The 26,825-nt window shown below is 43.3% G+C and overlaps 2 protein-coding genes across 5 annotated transcripts in view; one reads left to right on the forward strand and one right to left on the reverse strand.

The window, feature by feature from the left end:
* INSYN2B (inhibitory synaptic factor family member 2B) overlaps positions 1-16,977 on the forward strand; it is a 32,208-nt gene extending 15,231 nt beyond the window's left edge. The window contains exon 3 of the mRNA XM_004371216.2: positions 9,740-16,977. Within this exon, the coding sequence (XP_004371273.1) occupies positions 9,740-9,926 (187 nt within the window). The 3' untranslated portion in view covers positions 9,927-16,977. The remainder of the gene's footprint in view (positions 1-9,739) is intronic.
* The window catches only part of DOCK2 (dedicator of cytokinesis 2), a 548,036-nt gene that overhangs the window by 260,293 nt on the left and 260,918 nt on the right, over positions 1-26,825 (reverse strand). The gene's annotated exons all lie outside the window — the stretch shown is intronic.

Here is a 26,825-nt window from a genome sequence, read left to right on the forward strand (position 1 = left end):
GCTACAGGAGCCTCCCTTTGCACACAGCAACCAGAGGTCCTGTTCCTGGTGCTTCCTCCGCACAGTTTTGATATTCAGAACTTATAACAAGGAGGCTCCCTGCAATGCAGGCCAAAAGCTCACAGCCATGTGCCCTGCAAGAGAAAAGTAAGGGCTTCACCTGACAGACCAAAAGGAGGCTCCAGAGAGCTACAGGAGTCGCCTGAGGTCACGTGGTTGGGTGGCACTTAGAGCACTTCCTTGAGTTTCCTTCTATGGTTAAGTTGTTTGACCACCGGGCTTTGCCTTTGCCTCCCACTTAAAGCTATTACCTAACCCGGAAAAAAAGGCATTTCACTAGAAACGCAATATGCACTCAGTTCTGTGGGTTTAGCAACCAACTTTCCACTTAAATTATTTAGTATTTTCCTTTTGTCTGCTTATGACGCTCCCTCAGCGTGGAGCCAGGTGGACTGTGAGCACCTGGTCTTCTAGCCACAGTCCTCTCTCTGGCCAGCAACGAAGTCCACACTGAAAAATAACTACAAAGTACACAGCAGATCTGTTCTTTCTAGTAATCCTAGATGTACTTGCAGCTCTTATCAAATTCCAATATGGACTGAGCAACATTCATTTCAAGTGCTGGAACACGAAATGTTAGGACAATACCATTTAACCCCCAAACAACCAAAATCAATCATAGCTTAAGTGTCTCTTTGGGAAACAAGCGTAAAGTTTGGGATACATGGAGAAATTTCTCTGAGATCCAACAGGTTTATATCCGAGACAATTGTCTCTAGTCCCTGCTTCCCTAGAGTGACTTTATCCCTTTCTTCTCCTCCTTACAGTATAAGGAGAAAGAAGGAGGATTTACAGCATCAGCAATTTGTCTGCAATAAAAATGAAGCCTATTTTAACGTATTAATAGCTAAAAGGCTGAAACATGCCATAAATACAAAATCAAGCAAGTTGAGTATTTCACAGGAATAAAACATGGACGGCTGCTGGCATAGAAGCCACGGTTGACCACAGAATGACCCAATCTTTATCCCTTCGTCAAGTTAATATAATAATCATTACCATTTGTTGAACCAGGCACTATGCCAGGGATTTTGCTAAACACTGTACTTGCATCATCTCATTTCAGACTCCCAACAACCCTTTAGGGGTATGACTATTATTTCCATTTTACAGATGAGGAAGCTGAGACTCAGAGAGGTTAAGTGATTTGTCCAAGTTCCAACAGAACCAGGACTCAAACCTAAGTCCTACTAGCAGAAATTTTTCCTCCCCTTCCTTTCTTTCCATTTGACTTTGCATGATCATGAATATACACAGGGATGGATTACCCAATAAGCAAGGTATGCATGTGCTTATTTGTGGTTACTTAATAATGTGTAGTGCACAATTTCACGTAGGTTTCACCATGTGAAATTGTGCACTACAGATTAGTAACCAAAACGAAAAACCAAACCCGTTGCTGTCAAGTGGATTCCAACTCATAGTGACCTATAGGACAGAGTAGAACCGCCCCATGGGGTTTCCAAGGAGCAGCTGGTGGATTCAAACTGTTGAACTTTTGGTTAGCAGCAGACTTCTTAACCTCTGTGCCACTAGGGCTCAAATAAATACAATTAAGCCCATGTGTACCTTGCTTCCTGTAAGCAATTGCATACCCTGCTTACTGGTTAATCCGCCACTGATATGGGTTCAGGTTCTACCCCTTTGGAGGGCTTAGCATGCAGACAGAGCCAGAGGGCCACAGATCCCAGAACACAGATTTCTTTCAAAGGTAACTATCAGCAGAGAAGACTTCTGCAGCTTGGCCCTGCTTATTTGTGTGCCACAAAGAGAACTTGTGGTCCTCTGGGCACTCTTCAGCAGACAGATGTCCTATGAGAAAGGGGTGGGCTTGCCGGCTTGAAGTGGCTGCAAGTGGGGAAGCTCAAAATTACACCCTATAAATAAGGAGCAAACTGGTCATTAGGAGAAAATTGTAGGAACAATATCCCTTCCAGGCTGGGGAAAAAAAAACCACTAAACTAAACCTCCTACTTCCTCAGACTGTAATTCTTCCCCAGAGATGCTCTCCAAAGTGGTGTGATTTATCCAAACTGGACAGGAACCAACTACCCTCATTGTATCCATCAATTCTCACAGCTAATTCTTTAAAATAAAAAAGAAAGCTGCAGAAGGTCAATGAATCTGTGGTGCACCTGAGTTCTATGGAGAATAGCACCCAAGAAACACTCCAACGAGAACTGAAGAAGCGGGTGGAGAGGAATTTGGAAGATGTTTCGTCTACAAAGAGACCCCATGGATCATTCATTTCCAGTCAACTTGCTTGGAGCATATGGTCTATGGCTGCGGTGCATCACCATTTCTCTTTATAAAAGAGTAAGGCCCACTGGTGACCTGAGTTGCCAACACCAGACCCAAGACTGTTGAGCTCAGATTGTACCCTGAATAAGCTGCCTCCTAGCGGGTACACATCTTCTCTGCATATGCAGCCTCCCTGTCACAACTGGCCTGCAATCTAGAAAGATGATTACAGAAAGGGGCCCCAAGGCAGCCCAGCCACTGGTCGGCTCTGGTTCCACAGTGGGTTGCGGGGTCATTCAAGAGCACCAGGCCTTGGTCATCACTACTATCCCCAATTCCACACACATTTTACAATCAGTATCTCACAGATAAAGATACTGTGTTCTTTCAGTGGGAGTCCCTGGGTGGTGCCAACAGTTAACATGCTCGGCTGCTAACCAAAAGCTTGGAGGTTTGAATCCATCCAGAGGCACCTTGGAAGAAAGATCCAGTGACCTACTTCCCAAAAAATCCAGCTACCGAAAACTCTCTGGAGCACAGCTCTACTCTGGACACACATGCAGTTGCCATGAGTCGAATTCAACTTGAAGGCATCTGGTTGGTTGGTTTGGTTCCTTCAGTGCAGTATGTCTCAGTGCACAAGCTCTGGGGATGAACACTCTGTGTTCAAATTCAGGCTCTGTTTCCTGGCAAAATATTAACCTCTCCTTGCTCAGTTTCCTCATTTGTGAAATAAAGATAATACCTATCTCACAGAGCTGTAAGAGTTACGTGAGACAGTTAAAATAAACTTGGAGTATAGTGTCTAGAATATAGATTTCACTCCATAAATGATGGTCATTCTTATTATTGCTGTTATTATGATTATTATTGCTCATTTAAATTACTAGGTGTCCTAACCTAACGTGGGCCAGATACTCTCTTGTTGTTTCTTCTCCTTAGAATACCAAACCTGTTGCCATCGAGTCGATTCTGACTCATAGTGACCCTACTGGACAGAACAGAACTGCCCCACAGGGTTTCCAAGGAGCAGCTGGTGGATTTGAACTGTCGACCTTTTGGGTAGCAGCCAAGCTCTTAACTACTGTGCCACCAGGGCTCCTCTCCTTAGAGTAAGACCCTGGAAAGGGCCAGGCCCTCGGCTAAAACACTGGATCCCTCTTTAGACAAGAACAACAGAAGTTTGGTATAACTCATGGTATGACTCCCCTTTGCCAATAATTTTGTTGGTTAAATGAGGATAACAACCTGGGCTACAGTGAGAAGGAAATGAAATTACAGAAGTGAAGAGTTTTGCAAATTTTAAAGTGCTACATAAAAGTAAGAGGTTTGTTTTATATACATATATATAAACTTTTACCTCTATTTGGCTCACCCAGCTTCAGTTTGCCCATCAGAGATCCTGTACACAGGACCTGGCTCTGTTGTTTGCTCATATATTTAGGTATTTATCTATTTTTTGCTGTTTGTTCCTCAATGTTTCTTCTTCCAGACAAGCCATGACTTAGGGCCCTTGCTGCTTCCAATTACCTGGAAAAACATCCCTGTGTGTTGCACCTAGCATGATGGCTGGAGCACTGATCTGTCAGATAGATTAGTGAGGCACCCTCAAGAGGGAAACCTGAAAGATCTCGTCCATTCCTGGTTACACACAGCTCACTTTCTGAATGCAGAGTGACACCCTGCTCAGACATCTCCTTGGAGGGGAAGTGCTCTGAGGCTCCCTAGGCAGTGAGCTGGGCATGCCTGAACCATGTGCCAGGTATCCCAGGCATTCTCAGGGGGGCCAGCCCCACAGACCTGGAGTACTCAGGGCCAGCTGGATGGCTCCAGTCCTGAAACCTGTCTGGTAATCATTTCTTGACCACCACTTGCCCCCACTGTGAGCTAGGGCTCTTCAGCAACTAAGCACTCAGCACTGATTTTCCTTCTTATCATCCTGGATGGAATACAGGCTGAATATGGAATACGGATGGTGGAAGACGGTAAGGGTGGAAAAGTAGGGAGGGAAAGAGATAGGAGTGAAGGCGGAGGTAACTTTGGAAAGGTTTCCCACTGCCGTTGAGTAGATTCTGACTCATAGTGACCTTAGAGGACAGAGCAGAACTGCCCTATGGGGTTTCCAAGGAGCAGCTGGTAGATTCGAACTGCTGACCTTTTGGTTAGCAGCTGAACGCTTGTTGTTAGTTGTTGTCAAATCGGCTCCAACTCATGGTGACCCCATGTGTGTCAGAGTAGAACCGCATTCCACAGGGTTCTCAAGGCTGTGACCTTTTGGAAGCAGATTGCCAGTCCTTCTTCCAAGGCACTTAACTGTTTGTGCCGCCCAAGGACTCCTCTGGTCCAAACCTAAGTCAAAGAGTCCCTCCCTAGAATCTACAAACAACCCTGTGCTAAGTTTACTTGAATCCTCACCAAGGAGGCAACTTATTCCTCTTTTCATGAGGTTGCTGAACACAGTGTGAGCTGGCTAAGTAGGAAGCTGGGGGGCATCTTTTCTTCTCTGCCCAGCCAAAAGATGAAAAGTAGATGAGAGAGAAGGCACTGCCCCCTCCCCATTTATAAGGCAGCTGCCATGAAGAGCAAAATACACTCCCTCTCCTCCGGTCCAAACTAAACAGTAGTTTGTCAAATGGATGAATAAGAAGAAACCTGACAATTTTCCTTTATGCTAATAAATTGCTTTGGCCTAAAACACATTAATCAATTTCTTACCAAAGTGCATATGCTTCTCTATACTCTGCTATTTGCCTGGCCTTGAAAAGAAAGTCACTTTTAAAACCCTTTAAATTGTCAAGACCAGTGGGGGCAGTCTCACAAGAGGGGGCCAGGGAGCTCCCTAAATCCCAATGATTATAATGGACCCCTGTGTGTTTCCATAGAAACATAAAGAGTGTATTCTTCCCTGAATGTACATGAAGGGGAAGGATGAAGAGCAACGTTGCTCGCAAGGTGTACAATTACTGAAGAGCTGAAGGTATAAGCGAGGAGGTGAGGCATTCAGTCCCTCAGCGACGAAGACAAAAGGACTTAGTGGAGAGTGGAGTGGGCAGGGAGAGTGGCCTATGTGAGAAGATTTCACTTATTATAATAGCCAGTGGGTGGCTATTATAACCCCCACATTTAACCGAGTCACAGAAAGAGAAGCAGCTTGTCCAAGGTCACCCAGCTAGTAAATGGTGTAGCTAAGAGCGTCCAACTCAAAAGCCCTTGCTCCCTCCTCTCTATTGGACACCACTTCAAATGGTGATGATGAGACAGAATTTATGTTCTGTCTCCTGGCTCTTCTCTTCCCAGGCCTGCCGGTTCTGTACACCTTCTGGAATCACCCAGAGCCTTACTTTTCTAATTGGTATTAGGACACTGTTGTGAGTCTTGACAAACCCAGGTGGGTGTTTTTGTTGTTGTTGTTGTTTGTTTGAATCATGAAGTCAGAGAAATTTCATATATGAGGAGTGGAAGGAGGCTAGTGTTCATATATTTTGGTAGGAGCATATAGATGATAAGCTGGAAAGTAGTCAGGGGTAGTTGCGACAAATAAGAAGCATATTTTGAAAGTAATTGTTAAATCGTCTGTTTTGCACGATGGGAAGTAGTAAGTTCTACAAGGGCAGTCTGTCTAGCTTACTGTTGTGTCTCTGGAACCTAGCACTGTTGTCAGGCCCAGAGTAGAATGGATGAATGGGTGGGTGGGTGGACGGACGGACGGACAGACGGGTGGGTAGATGGATGGATGGATAGATGGATGGATAGATGGATGGAATGTCCTATACTATACAGCATTAAAAAAAAACAGATTGAGCAGGGGGTACCTATTCTCTTTGACTCCACCTGGTGCTCTAGGCTGAAGACAGTTTTTCTCTCTCGGGGGGAAGGACAGGTCTGTTTCAGAGATGAGAGCTGTGAATATAGATTTTCACTATCTGTTAACTGTGCATGTTTCCAGTGCTAGAAGGCATGAGAATCTGAACTTGCAACTCACTACTTTAAATTCTTCCTTGGTGCAATGCAGAGGTTGATGGAGACAACTGTTTCCCAGCCTCTGAATCCATATCCCTAAGTTTCCACGGCGGACAGTGAGGTGCAAGTAGGTGCAGACTGAAACCCACCCCTTCCCCAGAGACAAACAGAAGTTCATTTCTAGGTGACGTGTGCTGGAAGTGGAATCTTCAGTATGTGAGACTACAGATGCCTGTGCCCAGTGACCTGGCAATTCTTGGACTTTGGCTAGAAGATCTCTAATAGCAATTTATGTTGGCTAGGATTTACTGAGGCCACAGAGGCACTGTGCTAGCAGTGTCAAGTGGCCAGGGATAGTGTCTGTCAATCTATCACTCCTTCCCCAGAAGCTACAACAGGGCTTGGCAATGGAAGATGCTCAATAAACATTTGTCAATGACAGGCTGAGCGCTTTGTGCCTACCTCTGTGCTGAGTGCTGTACTGCAAAAAGTTGTTTAGATTTCCTGAGATCCTGTGGGTGGTATGAATGGTTAACACAGTCGGCTGCTAGACAAAAGGTTGGAGGTTCAAGTCCACCCAGAAGAGCCTTGGAAGAAAGATCTGGTGATCTACTTCCAACAACTCAACCGCTGAAAACCCTATGGAGGAGCATAGTTCTACTCTGACACACATGGGGTCGCCATGAGTTGGAAACGACTCAACAGCAACTGGTTGTTGGTTTTCTTTTTCTTTTTTTGGAGATCCTGTGAGTAGGTACCACGCTCATTTTACAGATGAGGATGCTGAGGCTTGAAAATGGAAAGTGACTTCCCCAAGATCTTACAGCTAATAAGTGGTGGAGCTTTGCTTTGATCACAGCCTGAGTTCCATCCATTAGGTAGGTCACCCAGCCAGGACTGTGTCCTTGTTGAGAGAATTCCGACAAGCAGAAAGGGGAAGGAGGTAAGCCAAAGAAAAGAAAATCTGGGTAATGCTTATTAAAAATACAGAAACCAAACAATTAGACACCTTTCCCCAGCACCCACTAAGCACTGAGATCCCATCAGCCTGGCTTCCAAGGAGGCCACCTGGCCCAGCAGACTCTTCAGCCTCGGCTCTTCTATCTCAGGATGCTCAATGACAAGGCTGTGTGTCAATCACCCCTAGCCCTAACTCTGAGCCTGCGTCTCAGGGAGGTAATGTGGGAAAGTAGCAGAAGATAGGTATCCCTTCACCGACAGCTCATTTTTAGTCCTTGCTGGGTATACAAGCTTTAGCTAGTCACGCCATGTCACACACCAACATGGGATCTTTCATCTTCCGTATGAAGCATTCCATTCCCCTCCTTGCTAACAAGAAGAATGCACTGTTTTCCTGACTCCGCATTTCCTGTACTCTGGGCACTCCCACGCTGGCTCTCTCAACCTTGGGTCTTCAGAGAGCCCTGCTATGAAACCAGGTAACAGATGTATCTGCAAGCTTAAGAGCCTTTTTACAAGCCACCTGGCACTGAAAACTCCTCCGTAAGTAAATCTCCTAGGAGGAGAGTGGACAACTACGGGCACAAGGAGCTCAAGCACAGCCTGCAAGGTTGTCTAACAGGATTCCTTCTTTCTGGCCCAGCGGCTCTCTGCGGGGAGGCTGAGCCAGAGTGAGGAGGCAGGCTGGGAGTCCCTGCGGCCTACTGGCCTGACTTCCTTGGCAGAGGTCCAGGGGGAGCACACACACCAGCCCACACAGCCCAGAGCTTCTGCACTGCCCTGACCTCCAACTCCCTCAAACTCTGGGAGCCCCGGGCCCCACAGCTTCATGTTTATCTCACAGGCCTTTTTGGTAGTCAATGCAATACGATCAAGTCTGTATATTATTGACTCCAACACACACACACAACTAGCCAAAAAAAAAAAAAAAAAGACATTAGGAAATATCTACTCATAGGGGAGTATTTAAATAGACCTGCATTATGCAATACTATGAGGTAAAGGTCTCCAAGACGCATTGTTGAGAAGCAAGCCAAACAACCAGGCATTATATATTTGAGGTACCAATGCTAATGATGATAATAACAACAGGAATAGGGGCTAACACATTTGGAGGGCTGACTTCGTGCCAGGTACTGCTCTAAGTATTTCATTTGTATTATCTTGCTGTCATGGATTGAATTGTGTCCCCCATAAAATGTGTGTAGCAACTTGGCTAGGTCATGATTCCCAGTATTGTATGATTGTGTAATCTGATGTGATTTCCTTCTGTGTTGTAAACTCTATCACTATGATGAGGTTATATGTGATCTCCTTATGTGTTCTAAATTCTATCACTTTGATGAAGTTATGCTGATGAGGTTTACAAGATAAGATAGCGTCTTAGTCCAATCTCTTTTGAGATATAAAAGAGAGAAGCAAGCAGAGACACAGGGGAACCTCATACCACCAAGAAAGTAGTGCCGGGAGCAGAGCACATCCTTTGGACCTGAGGTTCCTACGCAGAGAAGCTCCCAGACCAAAGGAAGACTGATGACATGGACTTTCCTCCAGAGTCGACAGAGAAAGCGTTCCCCTGGAGCTGATGCCCTGAATTTGGACTTGTAGCCTACTGGACTGTGAGAGAATAAAGTTCTCTTTGTAAAGCCATCCACTTGTGGTATTTCTGTTATAGCGGCACTAGATGACTAAGACACTTGCTCTACACATATTAATTCCAAAGAAAGCCTTTGAGATAGGTGCTATTGCTATCCCCATTTTACAGATCAGGAAACTGCGGCACTGAAGAGTAAAGGAACTTACCTAATATCATACACACACAGCTTATGAATGGAGGAGGCTAGATTTGAACCCTGGGGTCCAGAGCCTGTGTACTTAGTCACAACTCTGACTACCCTTCTGCAGGATGTATAAATTTAGGAAAAGTTTATACAAGAAAAACGAAATGTTCCTATGCACATATATATGTATATAAATGTACTGAAAGGCCTGGAACCACTTAGATACCAAACTCTTGAGGGTGGTCACCCTTGCAGAGTGAAGTGGGAATGGCTGAGGCAAAGGGATCTGTCACGTTTGGTTGTATATTCCTCTGTATTACCTGAATCTTGTATAATGAGACATCTCTCATGCATAACATGCAAAAAATGTTAAAAATTAAGAGGATTTAAAAATTTAAAGCATTGAATAAATATAAGACAGAGATGGGAGGCAATATATACTGAACATCTACCATCAGATTACCACGTTACACGCCTCATTTAATCTTAATAACTTCCCCATGAGGAAGGCAGTGCAGGTGCCAATTCAGTCAATGAGGAAATGGAGGTTCAGAGAGATGATATAACTTTCCCAAGGTCACACAGCCAGTCTGTAACTAAGGATCTGGGACTAGAACCCAAAGCCCTTGCTCTTTCATGTCAGCCCAGCACTTCCTGTCTAACTGGGCACTTGGTGATGCTAAATCCGTACATGCTAACTGAATTTACTTTCCATTCTTCCTCTCTGTGTTTTTCAGTGTAGAATATGATTTCCGGCAGCAGGAAGGCAGGTTCCATGAAGTTCTACAGAGTCTGGAGGAAGCGGAACCTGTTGAGGAGGCCTCTTCCCGACCAAAGTCCCCAGTAGAACCCCCAGTCCCTGAGAAACAGGACTTGAGGCGGAAAACCAAGAAGGTGAAGAAGAAGTGCTTCTGGTGGATCTGAGCTGGTTGGAACCATGCTCTCTGCCCTCGCCAAATGGCCTCCCTGACTTAGGAAAACCACTGCTCTCAGGCCTTCTCTGCATCTCGGCAAAGGCTCGAGGGTGTGAGCCACTTGACCTTGCAAATCAGGAAAGGCTTGGGGCTGGTATAGCCGCTGCTGGAGACCGGACGCCAGCCTTACCTGAGTGAGTGCCACTGCTTGCTGAGGACTTCACGGACACTAGAGTGACCGAGTTTCCTGTCACCCACAGCCAGGCATAATCTTGGTTTGCAGGCCCAGATTTCCACCGTGAGCAAAACTCGCTACCACACTTTCCAGCACCTCCATAACACTAAGCACTTGCTTCCCATAGTAGGTTCATCAACCCAAAAGAAAATAAAAGTGCTGTGCAGAGCAGGAAGATAGAGGAGGGTTATACACAGATACCCCAGACAAAGTAGATAAATAAATAAACTGTCAGTTTACTAAGATATCAACATACATAAGCACAACAGAAGTGGGCAGGGCATAAAAATGCAAGATCACTGTGGTGTGTTGAGGCCATTTTTAATTAGCTCCTTGATCCCGAATCAAGGACTTGTCCTGTCACACCGTGGGGCCTTACTGTTTGCCCCAAAGTTAGGTCACCCCAGGGTATAAAGAATTGACACTGTGGCTTCCCTGCATGGTTTTAATCAGTAAGGGCTGTGGTTGAAATTTTAAGAGGATTTCCACAGTTGTAGCTGCTCCAGTACCCGCCCTAAACCATCATGCCTCTGGGAACTGAGACTGCCTGGCAGCAGTGTGGAATCTGGCTTGAGTTTGAACTTTAAGATTCCACAGTTGGTTTATCTGCAACATTAAAGATCATGACATCCAGCAGCCTATCAGTTACATTTTATCAGTACAATAAATAAGGTAGGAAAAAACACAACACTGGTTCTCATCCTTTCCTTCCACGCATTCTCCTGCAGCAGCCTTGTAGATAGGTTCAAACATATATTAATCACACAGTCTCCCTTCCTGGTGAGCAGACTATGGTCATCTGATTGAAGCAGAAGCAGCAGCAGAACTGGGGATAAGGATATATATGCATATATTTTTTCATTTTAGTATTAAAGACCTTTCTTCCCCGAAGTCTGAATTCTTTTAAGGTCTGGCTCATTCTTTTGACAAGACCCTATACACAGAGGTCCCGTCAAACTTGCATGGCTGAACAAACTACTAAAGTAATAAAATTAAGTAATTGCTACATACTCTTGGGGGTGAGGGGTAAAATAGCAAGGTTCAGACTCTTCTTAATACAAATTCTCTACCAGCCTGTGGATGGACTGATGCTGACAGAAAAGCATGTATTAAATGAAGAAGGCATTTCAGAACCCCCTTTTCTGAAGATCCAGTATCTGCATTAGGTTCTTTGCAGGGTTCAGCATCCCGTGTGTAAGTAGGATGTATGTAATCCACTGCAAATTGAGAGTATTTGAGCAAACCACTCCAATAGTTTCACCTTCCCTTGTCACAGCTCTGCAGTGCACAAAGCTATTTCAGTGAGACCGAGAAGGAAACTTGGCAAGGAATCTCGGCCTGCACTATTTAAGTCTTGGAATGTCATTCAGGATGTTCTTGTTCTGTTTCTAGTGTAATGTTTAAACCCACAAAACGAGAGCAGCATATATAACGTCGTTAGAATTAAGATAAATACACTTGTCATACTTAGGAAGCCACATTTCAATAAGATACGCTACCACTGTCTAAAAGCCACAGATCTTTCTTTCTGTATCCATACAATCAACTCTCAGTTGGCCCCAGAAATGGAAAAGAACAGCACAGAGGATAATCCAATAAAGCAAATCATTTGGGTTCTATGATATAATTTCATCTTGTAGTAGAGCTTCCATCTTAATTTGCTTACACTAATTTTCAAATGAATTTAGATTCTTGGGCAGCATGCTAGAATAAAGAGAATGCTGCTCCCGGAATTCAGAGACCCAAGCAAAACAGCAGTCTTTTCCACTAACCTTGGCCAACTTGCTAAAACTTTCAGAGCCTGTTTGTCCATTCCCAAATGGGGTAAGAACACCTGCCCTATCCACTTTATAAGCTTTAACACATTCCAACACGAGATGGACTGACCTGAGCTGAGCTGAATCATTTGCCAAAGTTAGCCTGGAATAATAAAGAGATGTCTGAGATAACAGACCAAACATGGCAACATACGCTTTGATAATTAAAAAGTTGCTGTAGTCATCTATGTACGTTGAGGGCCTCAGATAAACCTTCAATGGAGTTAAATGAAATCTACATTGGAAAAAATTGACATTTCTAGAAATAGAACCAAACTAGGCTATAATGATTCTATACCAAAGCACAACACAGCATTGCTTGGGCCACAGACTGGAAACTGGGAAAGTTGAACATTTAAAATTGTTTTGGGGGAAAAGGATTTGGTAAACACCTTCCTGCTGAACAAAAATGACCATCTCTGTTTAACAAAACACACATACATATACCAAAACTCCATACTCACTACTCATGTGAAAATTGCTTCTTCTTTGTAAAATATTATGTAACGTCTGCCATGATATTCTACAGAAATACTTGAGGTTATATGGTTTTATGGAGAGAGATTAATTTAGTAAAAATTACTTTTATAAAATGGAAGGGAAAAAAAAGAATGAAATATCAACTTAAGTTGCGGGAATTTATGTAGCTGCTTTCTCTGTAGTTATTAAAAAAATGCATACTCACTATACTTGGAACTTAACACCAGCTCATCTATAGAGCACCTTCTTAAAGACGATGTATTAATGTAAGGTTTTGTAAATTTCTAAACTGTTTTAAATGGGATATTATCTTTTGCAATAAACTTACATATTTTTCCTAGGTTTTAAGACTCCATTACTAGCTTGGGTATACTTGGGTTGTAAAATTTTGACTTAAGAAGGGGGTCTCAACGGCCCTAAGGGAAGGGATGGTTCTCATCATAATTGCTTCTATATATGTCCCAGGGAAACAAGGAACAGCTTCAGAACTTAGTGCCACAATGATCATGAGAAGCCATGTGTGTCCTGAGAGTGAGGAAGGCCACGTGAGTCAATGGAGCAGATCCAGCTTCATTCAGATGGATACATATTTATGATTTTTATTATTTATACCCTTACACCAGAACTAAGGAGTACTGGTTGCACAATGGTTAAGCACTTGGCTGTTAACCAAAAGGTCGGCGGTTCAAAACCACCAGAGGCTCCACAAGAGAAAAGATCTTGAGCTCTGCTTTTGTAAAGATTTCAACCTAGGAAACACTATTAGGCAGTTCTACTCTGTCCTACCGGGTCACTGTGAGTCGTGAATCAACTCAGCAGCACAGAATGACAATAACAACACCTGAAATATAATTTATTTATATTTTTCCTTAAAGAGCAACAGTATATCACCACAAGGAAAATGAATATCATATTCCATAAATAGAAGATGAAATCAAAATATTTTATTAAGTTCTTGCTAGGGTGTTGAAGGCACTAAGCCAGAGACCAGCTCGCTTTGTTAAAGGGAGATTAACAAATATCCAACACGTGCTAAAGCCACATTAACACTAAACACATTTTCTACTTCACTAAGCAGGATGGTTGAGAGAGAACTGAAAAGAAAACAACTTTCCCATCAGGTGATTCAATGTATGTTTTCCTGCTTGGGCCAGGAACCAGCTAAAACTTGTTTACACCTAGAGTGAGAGGCTCTCACTTTATGAGACTCCAATTTAGGAAGGAAACACACACACACACACACACACACACACGCACACAACCACCCTGGACACAGAATCAAAAGTCTTGGGTTTGACACCATTCTGCCATGATCTCTTTGCTGAGTGACCTTGGGCAAGTTACTTAAACTTCTCTGAGACTCAATTCCTCGTTTCCAGTGCTGAGCAAAGGGCTCAATGGTTAAGCACTCAGCTGCTAACCAAAAGGCTGCTTACCAAAAGGTCGGAGGTTCAAGCCTACCAGTCACTCTGTGGGAGAAGAGACCTGGTGATCTGCTCCAGTAAAGATTACAGCCTTGGAAACCGTATGGGGCAGTTCTACCTGTCCTATAGGGTCACTAGGAGTTACAATCGACTCAATGGCACACCACCTCTACTGCAACCGTGCTGAGCACGACCCCTGCCTTACAAGGGGTCCTGACAATTAATTGAATGAAAGCCCAGGACAGGGGCTCAACAAAGGCCTATTCATTCATTTGCCAATTGAAGTAAATCGGGAGAGGGGGCAGAAGATGTCTTCAAGAGGCTGCAGTGGTTTTCAGAACCCTGTGGAAACAGGTTTAAGATTTTCTCGGGGCAGATAATGGGATGGATAAGGAATGAATTCTTCCTGGCCTTAGTAGAACCACCAGAAACCATGATTAAACAACAAAGTCCTCAGCGATTCAGAAGAACACATGGCATATGAAACACAGCCTAACGCTGGGGGGTGAAGGATTCCTGCAGTGCGTAATCACATACCCTAAAGGTGAAAGGGACTGGAAGAGCCAGTCCCCTCCCTTTTAAGCATGAGGCAATTAAGTAAGATTAATGATTTACTCAAAGGTTTGCAGAAATCACGTGGCAAGTGAGTGTTAGGAGTGATGTGTTTGGCAGGCAGAATGCCAGAGGGGCTGAGCACCAAGAATCAAAGATCTTTGAGGATAGACTTGAAACCCCTTCTTGCCTACAGGTACAATTTTTGCTTCAATGTAACTTTCACTTGAAAAGGCTCTAATTTTAAGCTGCTCCAGGCAACTTGCCTCATGCTCAAAACATATTTCTTTTTTTAACTTTCATGAAACATAGATGTTTTATGATCATTATACCCATTGAGCTTTGCTTGCAATAAAAAGAACTGGGGACAAATCCAACACTGTTCACGTTTCGTGCAAACCCTTGACTGGCTAAATGATCCTAATACTCTTTTGGGTACTTTCAACTCAACTGCTTCCCATCTTATTTTAACCAATTTACAGCCTAAATTCCTATTGATCACATCTCACCACCCCTACCCCAGAGGTTTCCCAAATATATGATTTCTTCCTGCCTCCTACAGAACCCTCCAGCCCTGAAGAGCAGAGATAACTCCTGGAAAACACAGAGCTTGATTTTTTCATTGCAGACTAAGCCAGGTCCCAAGGCAAGTGTCCACTACTGTCATCCTGTCCGAGGTCATGTTCGTCTCTCGCCTGGCCTCCAACAAGACTGTCCTAATTGGTCTCCCCCCATCCACTCCATTCCCCATCCAATTCATCCTCCATGGCAGCTAGAACAATCATAGCAAAATTTACATCCAAATCATGTCACTCTCTGGCTTAAAACCATTCAATGGCTTCCCAATGAACTTAGGAAGTAAAACTAGGCTTGTGACCATGACTTAGATGACTTTGCATGGCCTGGCCCCACAGCCTCTCCCATTGACTCTCCCAGCACAAGCCCTTTCACTGTCTGCTCTCCAGTCCCACGGAGCCTCCTTGGGTTCCTTGAACCCATGATGCTAACAATCCCTGCCCCCTACCACACACACACACAAAAGGGTCTGTGTACACGGTGCCTTCTGTCTGGAACACTCTCCACCACACTACCATCTCTGCTCAGTTTCCACCTCCACTGGGGCTTCCCAGGCAATGCCTTCCAAGGCTACCACCACCATTGCCCAGACCACACCAAATAATCTCACCCACTCACCTGGCGCCACAGACCTCTCCATCAGAGTTCTTGGCACTGTAGCCCTCATACATATATTTGTGCCATTTTTTGAGGAATGCATTTCCCGGTCACTGGCGTATTACCTACCTAAAGTAAGAAAATTGCTTAATTTCGCTTGCCTTTGTATTTGCAGCACTTAGCACAGTAGCATTCAAATATCTGTTGCAGGAAAAAATTAATAAATGAATTGGATCCAGTGATAAGACCCTAAGAAACAGATGTCCAGTTTTCTCTTTTCCATCAGTCCTCACATGAGGATGTCTCCACTGGTGTATACAGTCCCGATTTGTGTTCCCAAGAGCACCCGGTCTTCCACAGATTCAGACCTTTAGCAGCTATGTGCCAAGGCTTCTAACTCCACTCTGGTCCATAGGGCATTCAAGACCCAGGAACATTAAGTTACTACTGTCCTCCCCAACCACCACCCCAGCCCCTTTATCCTGACCAGTGACAGCCCAGCTTAACCTTGTTTCAGAACAAATTGCCACCATAATTAAATCCCAATGCACTTTACACATTCTACCGAGATACTGCCTGACTGTATGAAAGAGAAAATGAGTTTTGAAATTAAAGCAGATTGTTAACTATTTTTGCCGTAATGTTTCCATTAAAATGCCAGAATTTATTACATGTGACCAAGTCCATTTCAGACAAAATGCAATTTAAAGGAGATAGGGTCTGTCTGACTAAATAATCATTTTGAGCAAAGCATTTTGCCTTGGTTTAAACCACAAAATAAAAAGACAATAAAATCACACCATAGGATTATTTGGTCCAAAGCAAATAAAAGCTTTATTATTACGAACGGCTTTCACAGATTCTCAGAATCCATGACTATATTATATTACATTCCATCCAAATGAAACTTGCATTTTTTTTTCTCCTGGCAAGACCTCAATATATATATTTGTAATCATCCGTTAAACATGGTGACCTCTATGGCTTCGTTTCCCAGGTAGCACATGCAATACTGTGATAGCCTGCTTTTGCTGACAGAAAAGCCCTTTTTCTTGTGAGCCATTCTAATTGTTGAAATCGAGAATGATCCACACAACTTTCTTCCCAGCCAGAACCCAATCCCACGTGCAGAAATAATGTTTGGGGGATGAAGGAGACGAGAATTTATTTGTTGCTGTCATTGTGTGTGTTTGTTTGTTAAGATAAAAATAATATACCTTCTGTAGCTGAGAACTAGGAATTAAAGAGGGCAAAACCAAAGCATGCAAAAACAGAAACAAGCACATTCACAAACTCAGAATAAATCTGTTGCCATTGAGTTGATTCCAATTTATGGCGACTCCGTGTGTTACAGAGTAGAACTGCTCCATAGAGTTTTCTGGGCTTTAATCTTTATGGAAAGAGATTGCCAGGCCTTTCTTCCACAGCTGCACTGGGTGGGTTTGAACCTCCAACCTATAGGTTACTAGGTAAGTGCAAACTGTTTGTGCCACCCGGGGACCTCTAAACTCAGATTACTGACCTAGAGTTTCTTTCCTGGATTGGATCCCTCCCTCTTCTCCACAAATATGCATCCACCAGCTCCAAGAAAACTTCTCTGATGAACCTCAGTCCAGATCACTTTTTTCCATAAACAGTTATTGAGCTCCTTCTCTGTGCCCAGCCAGGTGCCAAAGACACTGAGAAAAAACTGCGGACACAGCCCTGGCCTCACAGAGTCTATGGTCCAGTGGGGGAATTCAGACAATCAGCAGGTGTCCTTCTCTGACTCACCTGGTGTCACCTCCCCTCCTTTTAATCCTCCTAGTGCTATCCTTGTGATCTTTCCCCCACTAGATTTTAAGCTCCCTGAGAGTAGGAGCTGCTTTCCTCATTTAGGAAAGTCCCAAATTCAATAAGTCTTTGTTTAACTGAATTGAGAGACTCAACATCGTCAGCCCTTGTCTCTTCCACATGGATCACTGAAATGAACTTCAAATTCTACTTTCTCTTACAGTCCTCCAGCCCTCCCAATCCAGCCCCTCACGGCTGCCTTAGGGGTCTCTCTGACACACACATGTGGCCATGTCATCCCCTGACTTTTGTATCTCTAATTGCACCCACCACTGTCTTGAAGCAAAAAAGTTCCTTCCACAGCAAACAAGCTCCTCATAATCTGACTCCAACGTAGTCCTTATCCACTAACTCCTGCCACTCCACTTTCCCCGACACCCATCTCCTCCACACCTCCCAACACCCATCTCCCTACTTTCCCCGACACCCATCTCCTACACACCTCCCAACACCCATCTCCCTATTCTTCCCGACACCCATCTCCTCCACACCTCCCAACGCCCATCTCCCTACTTTCTCTGACACCCATCTCCTTGCTACTTTCCAAAAATTCAGACACTATGACGTATCCATGACTTTGCACATGCTGTTCCCTCTACCGGAGGAGACACTCTTTCATTACTTATCCACTATGGGCGATAATTTTTTTTAGATAAAAAAATAATATTACTATTAATATTGATAATAAAGGCTATAGTTTAGTTCCTTGAAGTTATACTGTGGGCTAAGTAATAAACGAAATGTTTTACTTGTATTGTCTCATTTATTCCTCAAAAAGAAAATCATAAGGTAATTTATGATTATCCTCATTTTCCAGATGAGTAAATTGAGGTGTCTAGAAAGATAAGTAATTTGTTCAGAGTCTCACAGGCATGAGGAGTAGAGGTTGGATTTCCTTTAAGGTTTGCCAAGCTTGGGAGCCTGGGCTCCTCCCTTGCATGCTCGACTGCACGTTGCCATTTAAATGTCACCTCCTCTCTGTAACTTTTTCTGATCATCCCCCGCCCCTGCCATGGGATTAGTCACTCCGTCCTCCAAGTACTCCCAGCACTTTGTTCAGGCTGCTCCTCATCACACTGCACTGACATTTCCTTTGTCAGTCTATCACGTTCACCTCCACCAGGGAATGAAGGCCTGGGGGACAGGCACTACCGTCTCCATCCCTGGAATCTCCAACTGCTTCTCATGTTGCCTCAGTTGCTGCTGAGGCTTCGTATGTGTTTATTGAATGAATTGGGGGAAAAATACTGTGATGAAAACATTATGAGGAAAAACAGTCTCGGGCAGTCCTGGCTTCTGCCCCTGATTATCTATAAAATTTTGAACGACTTTCACCTCCATTGCCACCTCCGTCTTTGTAATGAAACCATCTGCCTTTCTGGCTTCACAGGCTGTTTAGAAAAAAAGTGAAATTATATCTATGAAAATGCTTCAGTAAGTTTGACTATCTCATTAATTCCTATATTTAAAGAAACTGTGTTTGGGTTTTTTTTTTCTGATTATAAAAGGAAAGCAAAATTATTTTAGAAAAAGTGAAAGCACAGAAACGTACAAATCATGTTTTTTTAGGCAGAAGGTACTAATACAATTTTAGTTTCAGAACAGGGTGCCCAGATTTGGCTTCTGGGAGGTCGAGGGGCTCTGCTAAAGGGTCACACTTCTTCCTCCCCTTGATCTTCAGTTCCATTAATGAATTTTGCATGTAGAAAAATGGATTCTGATTTTGAAGGATCATTTGAAAGAACGAATTCCTTCAAGTGACTTAAGAAGGCCAGTGCCCTGGGCAGGGATAATGTGGACCCAGGGCTTGTGAGGGAAGCCTGGTTCATTAGCGAGTTGTTCTAAGCACGCCTCTCTGGAGGCAGCATGGGTTCCTCAACAACACTCCGGAAAGCATGCTCCATTGTCTGATTTCTCATTCCTGTTTGGGTCTCAGGCCTTTGTAGCAGACACACGGTGCCCTGCTTCATCTCCTGGGAGATTTATTTGAAACCTAGCTGTAGCAACAGCTTAATATTGCTTCACAAATCCAGGGAAGATCCCAAGGCAGGGCCATAAAATAGTTGGTAATCTTACTCATAACACTTGTGTGAAAGTAGCAGACCACAGCATGGAAGGAGAATAATAATAACTCTTATTTACCAAGGGCCAGCCACGTGTTAAGCCCTGTGGTATGAGCTTTATACATACATTTTAATTCAATCCTTACCACAGGATTGACAGATAATAACCATGAGTATCCCCATTTTCCACAACTTGCCTGTCAGTTTCTGTACTGTGGTAGCTTGCCTGTTGTTGTGATGCTGGAAGCTATGTCACTGGCATTTTAAATATCAGCAGGGTCACCCATGGTGGACAAGTATCAGCAGAGCTACCAGACTAGAGAGTAAGGCCTAGCAATTTACTTCTGAAAATTAGACAATGAAAACTTTATGGTTCCCAACAGAACATTATCTGACTCACTTGCTTTGGACACATCATTAGGTGGGATCAATTGTTGGAGGAGGACATAATGTTTGGCGAAGTAGGGGCCATCAAGAGCGAGGGAGACCCTTCATAAGATGGATTTTTACAATAGCCGCAACAATGGACTTGAACATGCTGGCAATTGTGAGGATGACACAGGACAGGCCAATGTTTTCTTCTGTTGTACATAAGGTTGCCGTAAGTCAGAATCAACTCAATGGCATTTGGTATCGGTTTCCCATTTTACAGATAAGGGAAGTGAGGATCAGAGATGGGGAGTGAAGAGACTTCCTGGCTATTGAATAATGCCTCCTTACTCCTTAAGAAAAGGAGGGCACTAGTTTCCAACCAGTAAGATCCTTTTACTCTCCACAGCTTGCTCTCCAACTCCATAGCCCTTACAAAGCAACATTAGGCAGGAAGGTGCTCAGTTAATGTCCAAATAGCAGACATCTGTGTTTAAAGTTCTCCAAGGGTAAGAAAAGGCTGGCTTCTCTTCCATTGCCAGGAAATAGGACAAGTGGAGTCTTACCTTTAGGAATCCGCTTAAAATGACTTGCTCAAAATCAGATCTGCCCAGCTCTACCAACCGAAGCCAGAAGCATTGAGATATTTGGAGATAATGCCATTAGGATCTGATGATGTTCTGGTCATTTTGTGTAACTGCATTTCCCAGTACTCACTGTAGAATTCCCAAACTCTGTCTTTGCCCCTCCCTCTCTGGGTGCTGACAACTGTAGCCCTGTAGGGCCAGTGAAGCCACCAGGAGGGAGAGCAGCTTCTCCAGGACCTAAGCTCATCACCCCTGAAGAACCACAGGTGTGTGTTACTGAGCCAAGCACAAAACTTTCACAGCATTACCAGCAGAACTATCATCTTTGTTATCTAAGTGTGCTCCCTGCTCATAGCCAAGGTCTGCTCAATGGGGCAGGCCAGGGAAAATGTGGTAGCTGTTGTAGCAAATTTAGGAACCTCATATTGCTCTTAATTCCCATCTCTGCAGCTGATCATGGAACAGAGGATGGTTCGGAGAATGGAACAGGCTCTTTTATGACCACTTGTCCAATGCTAATTTGTCTAAAGGAATTCTATCACACAGGGCTAGTAAGGTATTCAGGTTTCTTGTATATAAATATCCTTCAGGGAAAGACTGACATGAAGCAATTTTTTTCTCATTTTTAAAATCAGATTTTTTTTTTAAGCTAGATATTAATTTGCTCTTCCACTTAGTTTGTCCTTTCTACACCTTCATTACAATAAGCTTATATTGAGTGTCTGCTACATGCCAAGCCCTGAGCCTATAGATCGGGACCCCAAAGAAGTATAAGACACAGTCCTTTTCCTCAAGGATCTTACAGTCAAGTGTGGAACATAGATGGGTAAAGAGAAAATTCCAATATGACATGATAAGTGTTGTAATCTGATAAAGAGACAAAGAACAATGAGACCACCAAAGAAAGATGGCTGGGTAATGGGGATAAGGCAAGAAATGCTGCTCTCATTTAAAATGCCCTTATCCTTCCTTTCTACCTATTCAATTGTTTCATGTCATTCAAGACCCACACCCAGTTCCACGAACTCTACCTTGATAACTGACTTCTGCTAAAATAGGCTATGGATTCCTTGAAACTTGATGTACTAATCCATTTTTGCACATATATTTTATGTCAAATACTCCCTGATAGGCAATTACCAACATCCGTATTAAAACAACACTTCCTCATCCACAGGATGTATCAACCCAGCCTCATTACCATGCTAGGCAGCAACCAAGCTACCCAGTGCTGGTGATGCCACCTTTTGGTTATTAACTGGAGTTTTAGGTCCCTTGTATCATTTTTACTGTTTTCTTTCTTAATTTGTTTCTCTCCCTGGTCTTCCTCCCTGCATACTTCCCATCCCACACATACACACTTACTTGCTCTCAGGAGTTTTCTCAATTAAATTAATTTTGCATCAGGAAATCAATTTTCTGTGAAATGCTTAAGACTGTGGGCTTTGGAATTGAGGGCCCTGAATATGATTCTAACTTCCTCCTTATCAGGCTTGTGATTCTGGACAAAGCGCTTAAGTCTTCTGAACAATGTTTCCCCACTGAGATGGGATAATAACTGTACCAGCTTCACAGATTGAATGTGATAATGCCTTAAAGTGCTTGGTACTGTCTCTGTCATACAACAAGCACTCAGTAAATGCTAACTGTTAATACAGACATGCATCCTTCCCCCCCCATTTCTTTTCTACTCGGTGCGGTTATTCAACAACCACTCTCTGCCCTCACTCTTGTAGCCTAATTACAACATAAGGGTAATAATGCTTGCATGTCCAGGAAAAGAATGATTACTTGAATGTAAATAAAAACCAGTATTACAAATTTTTCATTTCTTCAGTAGGTGTTCATTGTGACTGCACTGTGTGCCAAGGACACAATGTTCGGAGAGACACAGAAATGATCCGGGGGACCTGCTCTGCAGTGGTAGAAGTGTTGTTCTCACCACAGCATGCTGAGTCCATAGGGAGGCCCAGGCTGCAGAGAGCAGAGGGGTCTGGGCATGTCTGTTTGAGCACAGGTCAAGGAGTGCCTCCCAGGCCAAGACAGGAAGGAGGAACAGGAGTTAGCTAGGTGAAAAGTTCTGGAAGAGAAAAGGAAGGGGAGGGTGTTCCAGACAGAGGGAATGGCATGCAGGAGGGCTCAGAGGAGAAAAAGTGAACTCTGGGACTAAAAACAGTTCAGTAGAGTTGGCACAAAACATGGAAGGAAAAGAGCACTGAGGAAAGAGGCAGGGGCCAGATAGGGTGTTCCAAGGGCCACTATGACCAGGTGATCTTCATTCTCAGGTACTGTGGAGCCACTGAGACTTTCTAACTGAGATAGTTCTAGTAGAAAAGACCTCTGTGACTACTGTATGAAGAATGGATTCAAAAGAGACAAGTGTGGGCTGTTAGGTGGCGTAGCAGCAGTGGTGGTGAGAGATGGTCGTGGCCCGACCCAGGTGAGTGGTAGTGGTGGTGGAGGGAAGCATTTGGATTTGAGAGGTCTTAAGGAACTCGAATGAACAGGACCCAGAAAAAAGCTAGATGTGGAAGCAGAAAGAGGCTGTCTCTCCCTCTAAAACCCCTTAGACTCTCCATCTCCATTCTAGCCTTGTGCTCTTCTGTTAAACCTGCTATTTCATAAAATAACAAAAGTTATTTTTCTAGTTTTATATTTTTTAATAGTTTAATTACCTAAATATATCACTGTCATGATAAAACCACCAAAAATTTTGTACTGGTTTATAATTTTCTAAAAGCTGCCACATAGATAATCTTATTATATCCCATATTCTAAGCAGAGCAGCAGTTGGGTTTAAGGACCTCACTTTTACCCTTAAAATATTTGATGCCTAAAGAACAACTTTAGGGGGCATTGGTGGTTTGGTGGTAGAATTTTCACCTTCTATGCGGGAGTTCTGGGGTCAATTCCTGGCCAATGCACCTCATGTGCAGCTACCACCCATCTTTCAGTGGTGGTCTGCATGTTGCTATAATGCTGAACAGGTTTTGGTGGTGCTTCCAGACTAAGACAGACTAGGAAAAAAGGCCTAGTGTTCTACTTCTGAAAATTAGCCAGTGAAAACCCCATGGATCACAACAGAACACTTTCTGACTCGCTTGCTTTGAATACATCATCAAGAGGGATTAATCACTGGAAGAAGACATTATCTTTGGTGAAGTGGAGGGCCAGTGAGGGTGAGGGATACCCTTGGTAAGATGGATTGGCATTACAGCTACAATGATGGACTTGGGCATGCCAGTGATCATGAAAATGACAGAGGACTGGGCAACATTCCTTTCTGTTGCCATAAGTCAGAGTCGATTTGACAGCAGCTATCTATCTATCTATCTATCATCTATCTATCTATTCTCCATCTATCTCCTACTGTATAATATGCTATCTAAGAGCTGGAACTCTAGACACAGTACTGTTAGGTTCAAATCCTAGTTCTTCCACTAACAAGCCATGTGATTATAGTCAAGTTACATAACCTCTCTGCCTCAGTTTTCTCATATGTAATATACAAGTACCTGATGCAGGTCAAATGAGGTAAAACACCTAAGGTGCTTAGCTCTGTGCCTGGCATACAGGATATTTGTTCAATAAATGATATCTTTATTATAAACATTGTTATTTAACAAGGTGTTGAGTCACTGAGTGAAGATCAAGAGTGAAACTCTTCTGGCTGGAGCAGCCTCACCTCCTCATGACCTAGACTGTCTTCACACCTGATCTCACTGGGCTAGGACTGGCATGGAGTTGGCACTAACTGGCTTGGGGCAGCCCCTGTGCAGGTCCTCTGGGGGCTTCAGGCCTACAGTCAGGCACAGAGAGGGACTATTCCCATTTAGCGTCCCATGAATGAAAAGTAGAGTCAGAGTTTTGAAGCCCTGACCTTCTGATGACTCAGACGCCTTCCGGAGATTTTGGTACTGCTGGAAGATAGGGTGATTTCCACTTTTTATTTTTCTTTTTTCAACAAATTGCTCTAAATTTCTGGAACTGGCATGATACCAGTTGCATTTACCTTTATTTAATCCTTCAATAGACTCCTCTGTGAAAACCGGGGTAATCAGGCCCAAAATATATCACCCAGAGGCTTATTTTAACTCCCGAAATAAAAGATAGATAGATCCCAATGTCAACAAAATTACCAGATCATTTTCCTTCCAAGAACTTCTGGCACTGTTTAAGTTCCGTGGTTGATTCTTCCTATGGGATTTCCAGTCCCCAGCACTGGGGAGGCCAGAGACAGGGGCAGCCTTCTCTAGAACAGTTGGCTGCAAGATGCATTAGCCAGGGAAGGCCCAGGGCACCCCCTGCACCCTGCACAAAACCAGCTGCTGTCAAGTCAGTTCTGACTCAAGGGACACCATGTGTATCAGAGTAGAACTGTGCTCCGTAGGATTTTCAATGACTGATTTTTCAGAAGTAGATCACCAGGCTTTGCTGTCGAGATGCCTCTGGGTATACTGGAATCTCCAACCTTTCAGTTAGCAGCCAAGCAAGTAAACTATTTGCACTTCCCCAGAACTGCACAAAGAAGCCTGGAAATATTTCCTTACACTGTTATAAAACCTGTGGGATGTACAACGTCTTCCTAGGAGGAAGCACACAGGACTGGATAATTACACACCCCCTGGTGTCAGACACCTCTGTGTTCACATCCACCCTCTTCCTACTCGCTGTGTGACTACGGCCACGATACTTTCATCGTCTGATCCTTACACTATTCACCTAAACAATTGGAGATAATTATAATTATCTGTGAGGACTCAATGATGTGATCTACCACATTGTAGGGATTTTGAGTCAAACTTTCTTTTTTTAAAATGTTAACATCTCTGAAGATCACAATCGATGTCATAATAAACCACTGTGTCACAGTTTAATTGGTAGCATGTTGTCTTTCTTTGGTGCACATAAAATCATGGTACATCCTAGATTTGATAAAATATGGCATACAGCCTGTAGAAACCATCCTCTAGTAAAATGTTGATTTTTTTTTCCTTTACTCTCCTTTTTTAAATAATATTTTATTGTGTTTTTGGTGAAATTTTATACAGCAAATTAGGTTCTCCTTTGACAATGTCATATAAATTGTTCAGTGATGTTAGTTACATTTTCCACAACGTGTCAACATTTTCTTTAATTGCTTTCTGTTTGTTCTGTTTGTACTGCTCTAGTTTCCCTGCCTCCTTAGCTTCTCATCTTTGCTTTAGAGTAATTGTTGACCTTTTGGTCTCTTATAGGTGGTTTTTTAATGGCACAATGTACTCATGGGTGACATCCTTTATTTTGTGTGTCAATCTATTTCACTAAAAGGTGACCTCAGTGGATAGTTTCGGTTCAAGGTTTAAAGAGTATCTCAGGGCGATGGTCCTCTAGTCCTCTAGTCTCAACTGGTCCAGTAAGCCTGGACTTCTTAAGAATTTAAGTTCTGTTCCGTGTTTTTCTCCCAGGACACTGAACAATATGTATAGAAATTGCTGAACAGGAACCAATTTCCTATGTAAATTGTCACCTAAAACACAATAAAGTTTTTAAAAATGTAATTTAGACTTCTTAGTCTATGGTGGACAGATATTTTAAAGTGCTCTGTTGTTACAAAACGATCAGGTCCTGGAAGAATTGAACTTTTTAATGCATTGGCAGGCTCACAGTGCGGCATTTTTATGGAAATAATGCATGCCTTTTACATTTGTTTGCCAGCCAGGCCTCTCCCAACCCCCCATGAAGTATTTATTTCCATAAAAGCACTATGCTGATTTTTTACAGTAACATGTAAAAAAAATTGGCATAGTGCTGCTTATGAAAATAACTGGGGGGTGGGATGCACAGTTGGCAAACAAATGTAGAAGGCATGCATTATTAGCATAAAAATACCGCAATTAAGAAAAATCTTTAGGGTTCCCCTCTAGAACCCTCCCCACTCATACCCCTCAAGAGTGAAGAGACATCAGAGCAGGATGAAGGCAGCACCAAGCATAAAAGGGGACATTATACTGGCAAATGCAGATATCAGTGTTGCAGGAGATTGGGAGAACAAACGCTGGACCAGGAAGGAGATTTAGAGTCATTTATTTCCCCTTATCCAAGCCATACAAATCAGATGCTTCTTCAACCACATAGTAGACTCTGGCAAATTAAATTGTCATGTCTAGAATCATTTGATATCTGACCACTTAATTAAAATTAAGACCCTCATCGCTAGTGGAAAATCTTGAACATTCTTACCTAAAACCTCACCAAATAATTTGCTTATTGCCCAAAATGTGGTGATTTCTTTACTCTTCTGCTATTATTCCACAGCCTTCTAGAGGAGCCAAGAATATGAAGAAGAGCATACTGGTTATACAAGACCTTTGGGCAGGGCCAGACAAACACCAGT

Source organism: Trichechus manatus, unplaced genomic scaffold (assembly GCF_000243295.1).
Source record: "Trichechus manatus latirostris isolate Lorelei unplaced genomic scaffold, TriManLat1.0 scaffold00011, whole genome shotgun sequence".
NCBI lineage: Eukaryota > Metazoa > Chordata > Mammalia > Sirenia > Trichechidae > Trichechus > Trichechus manatus.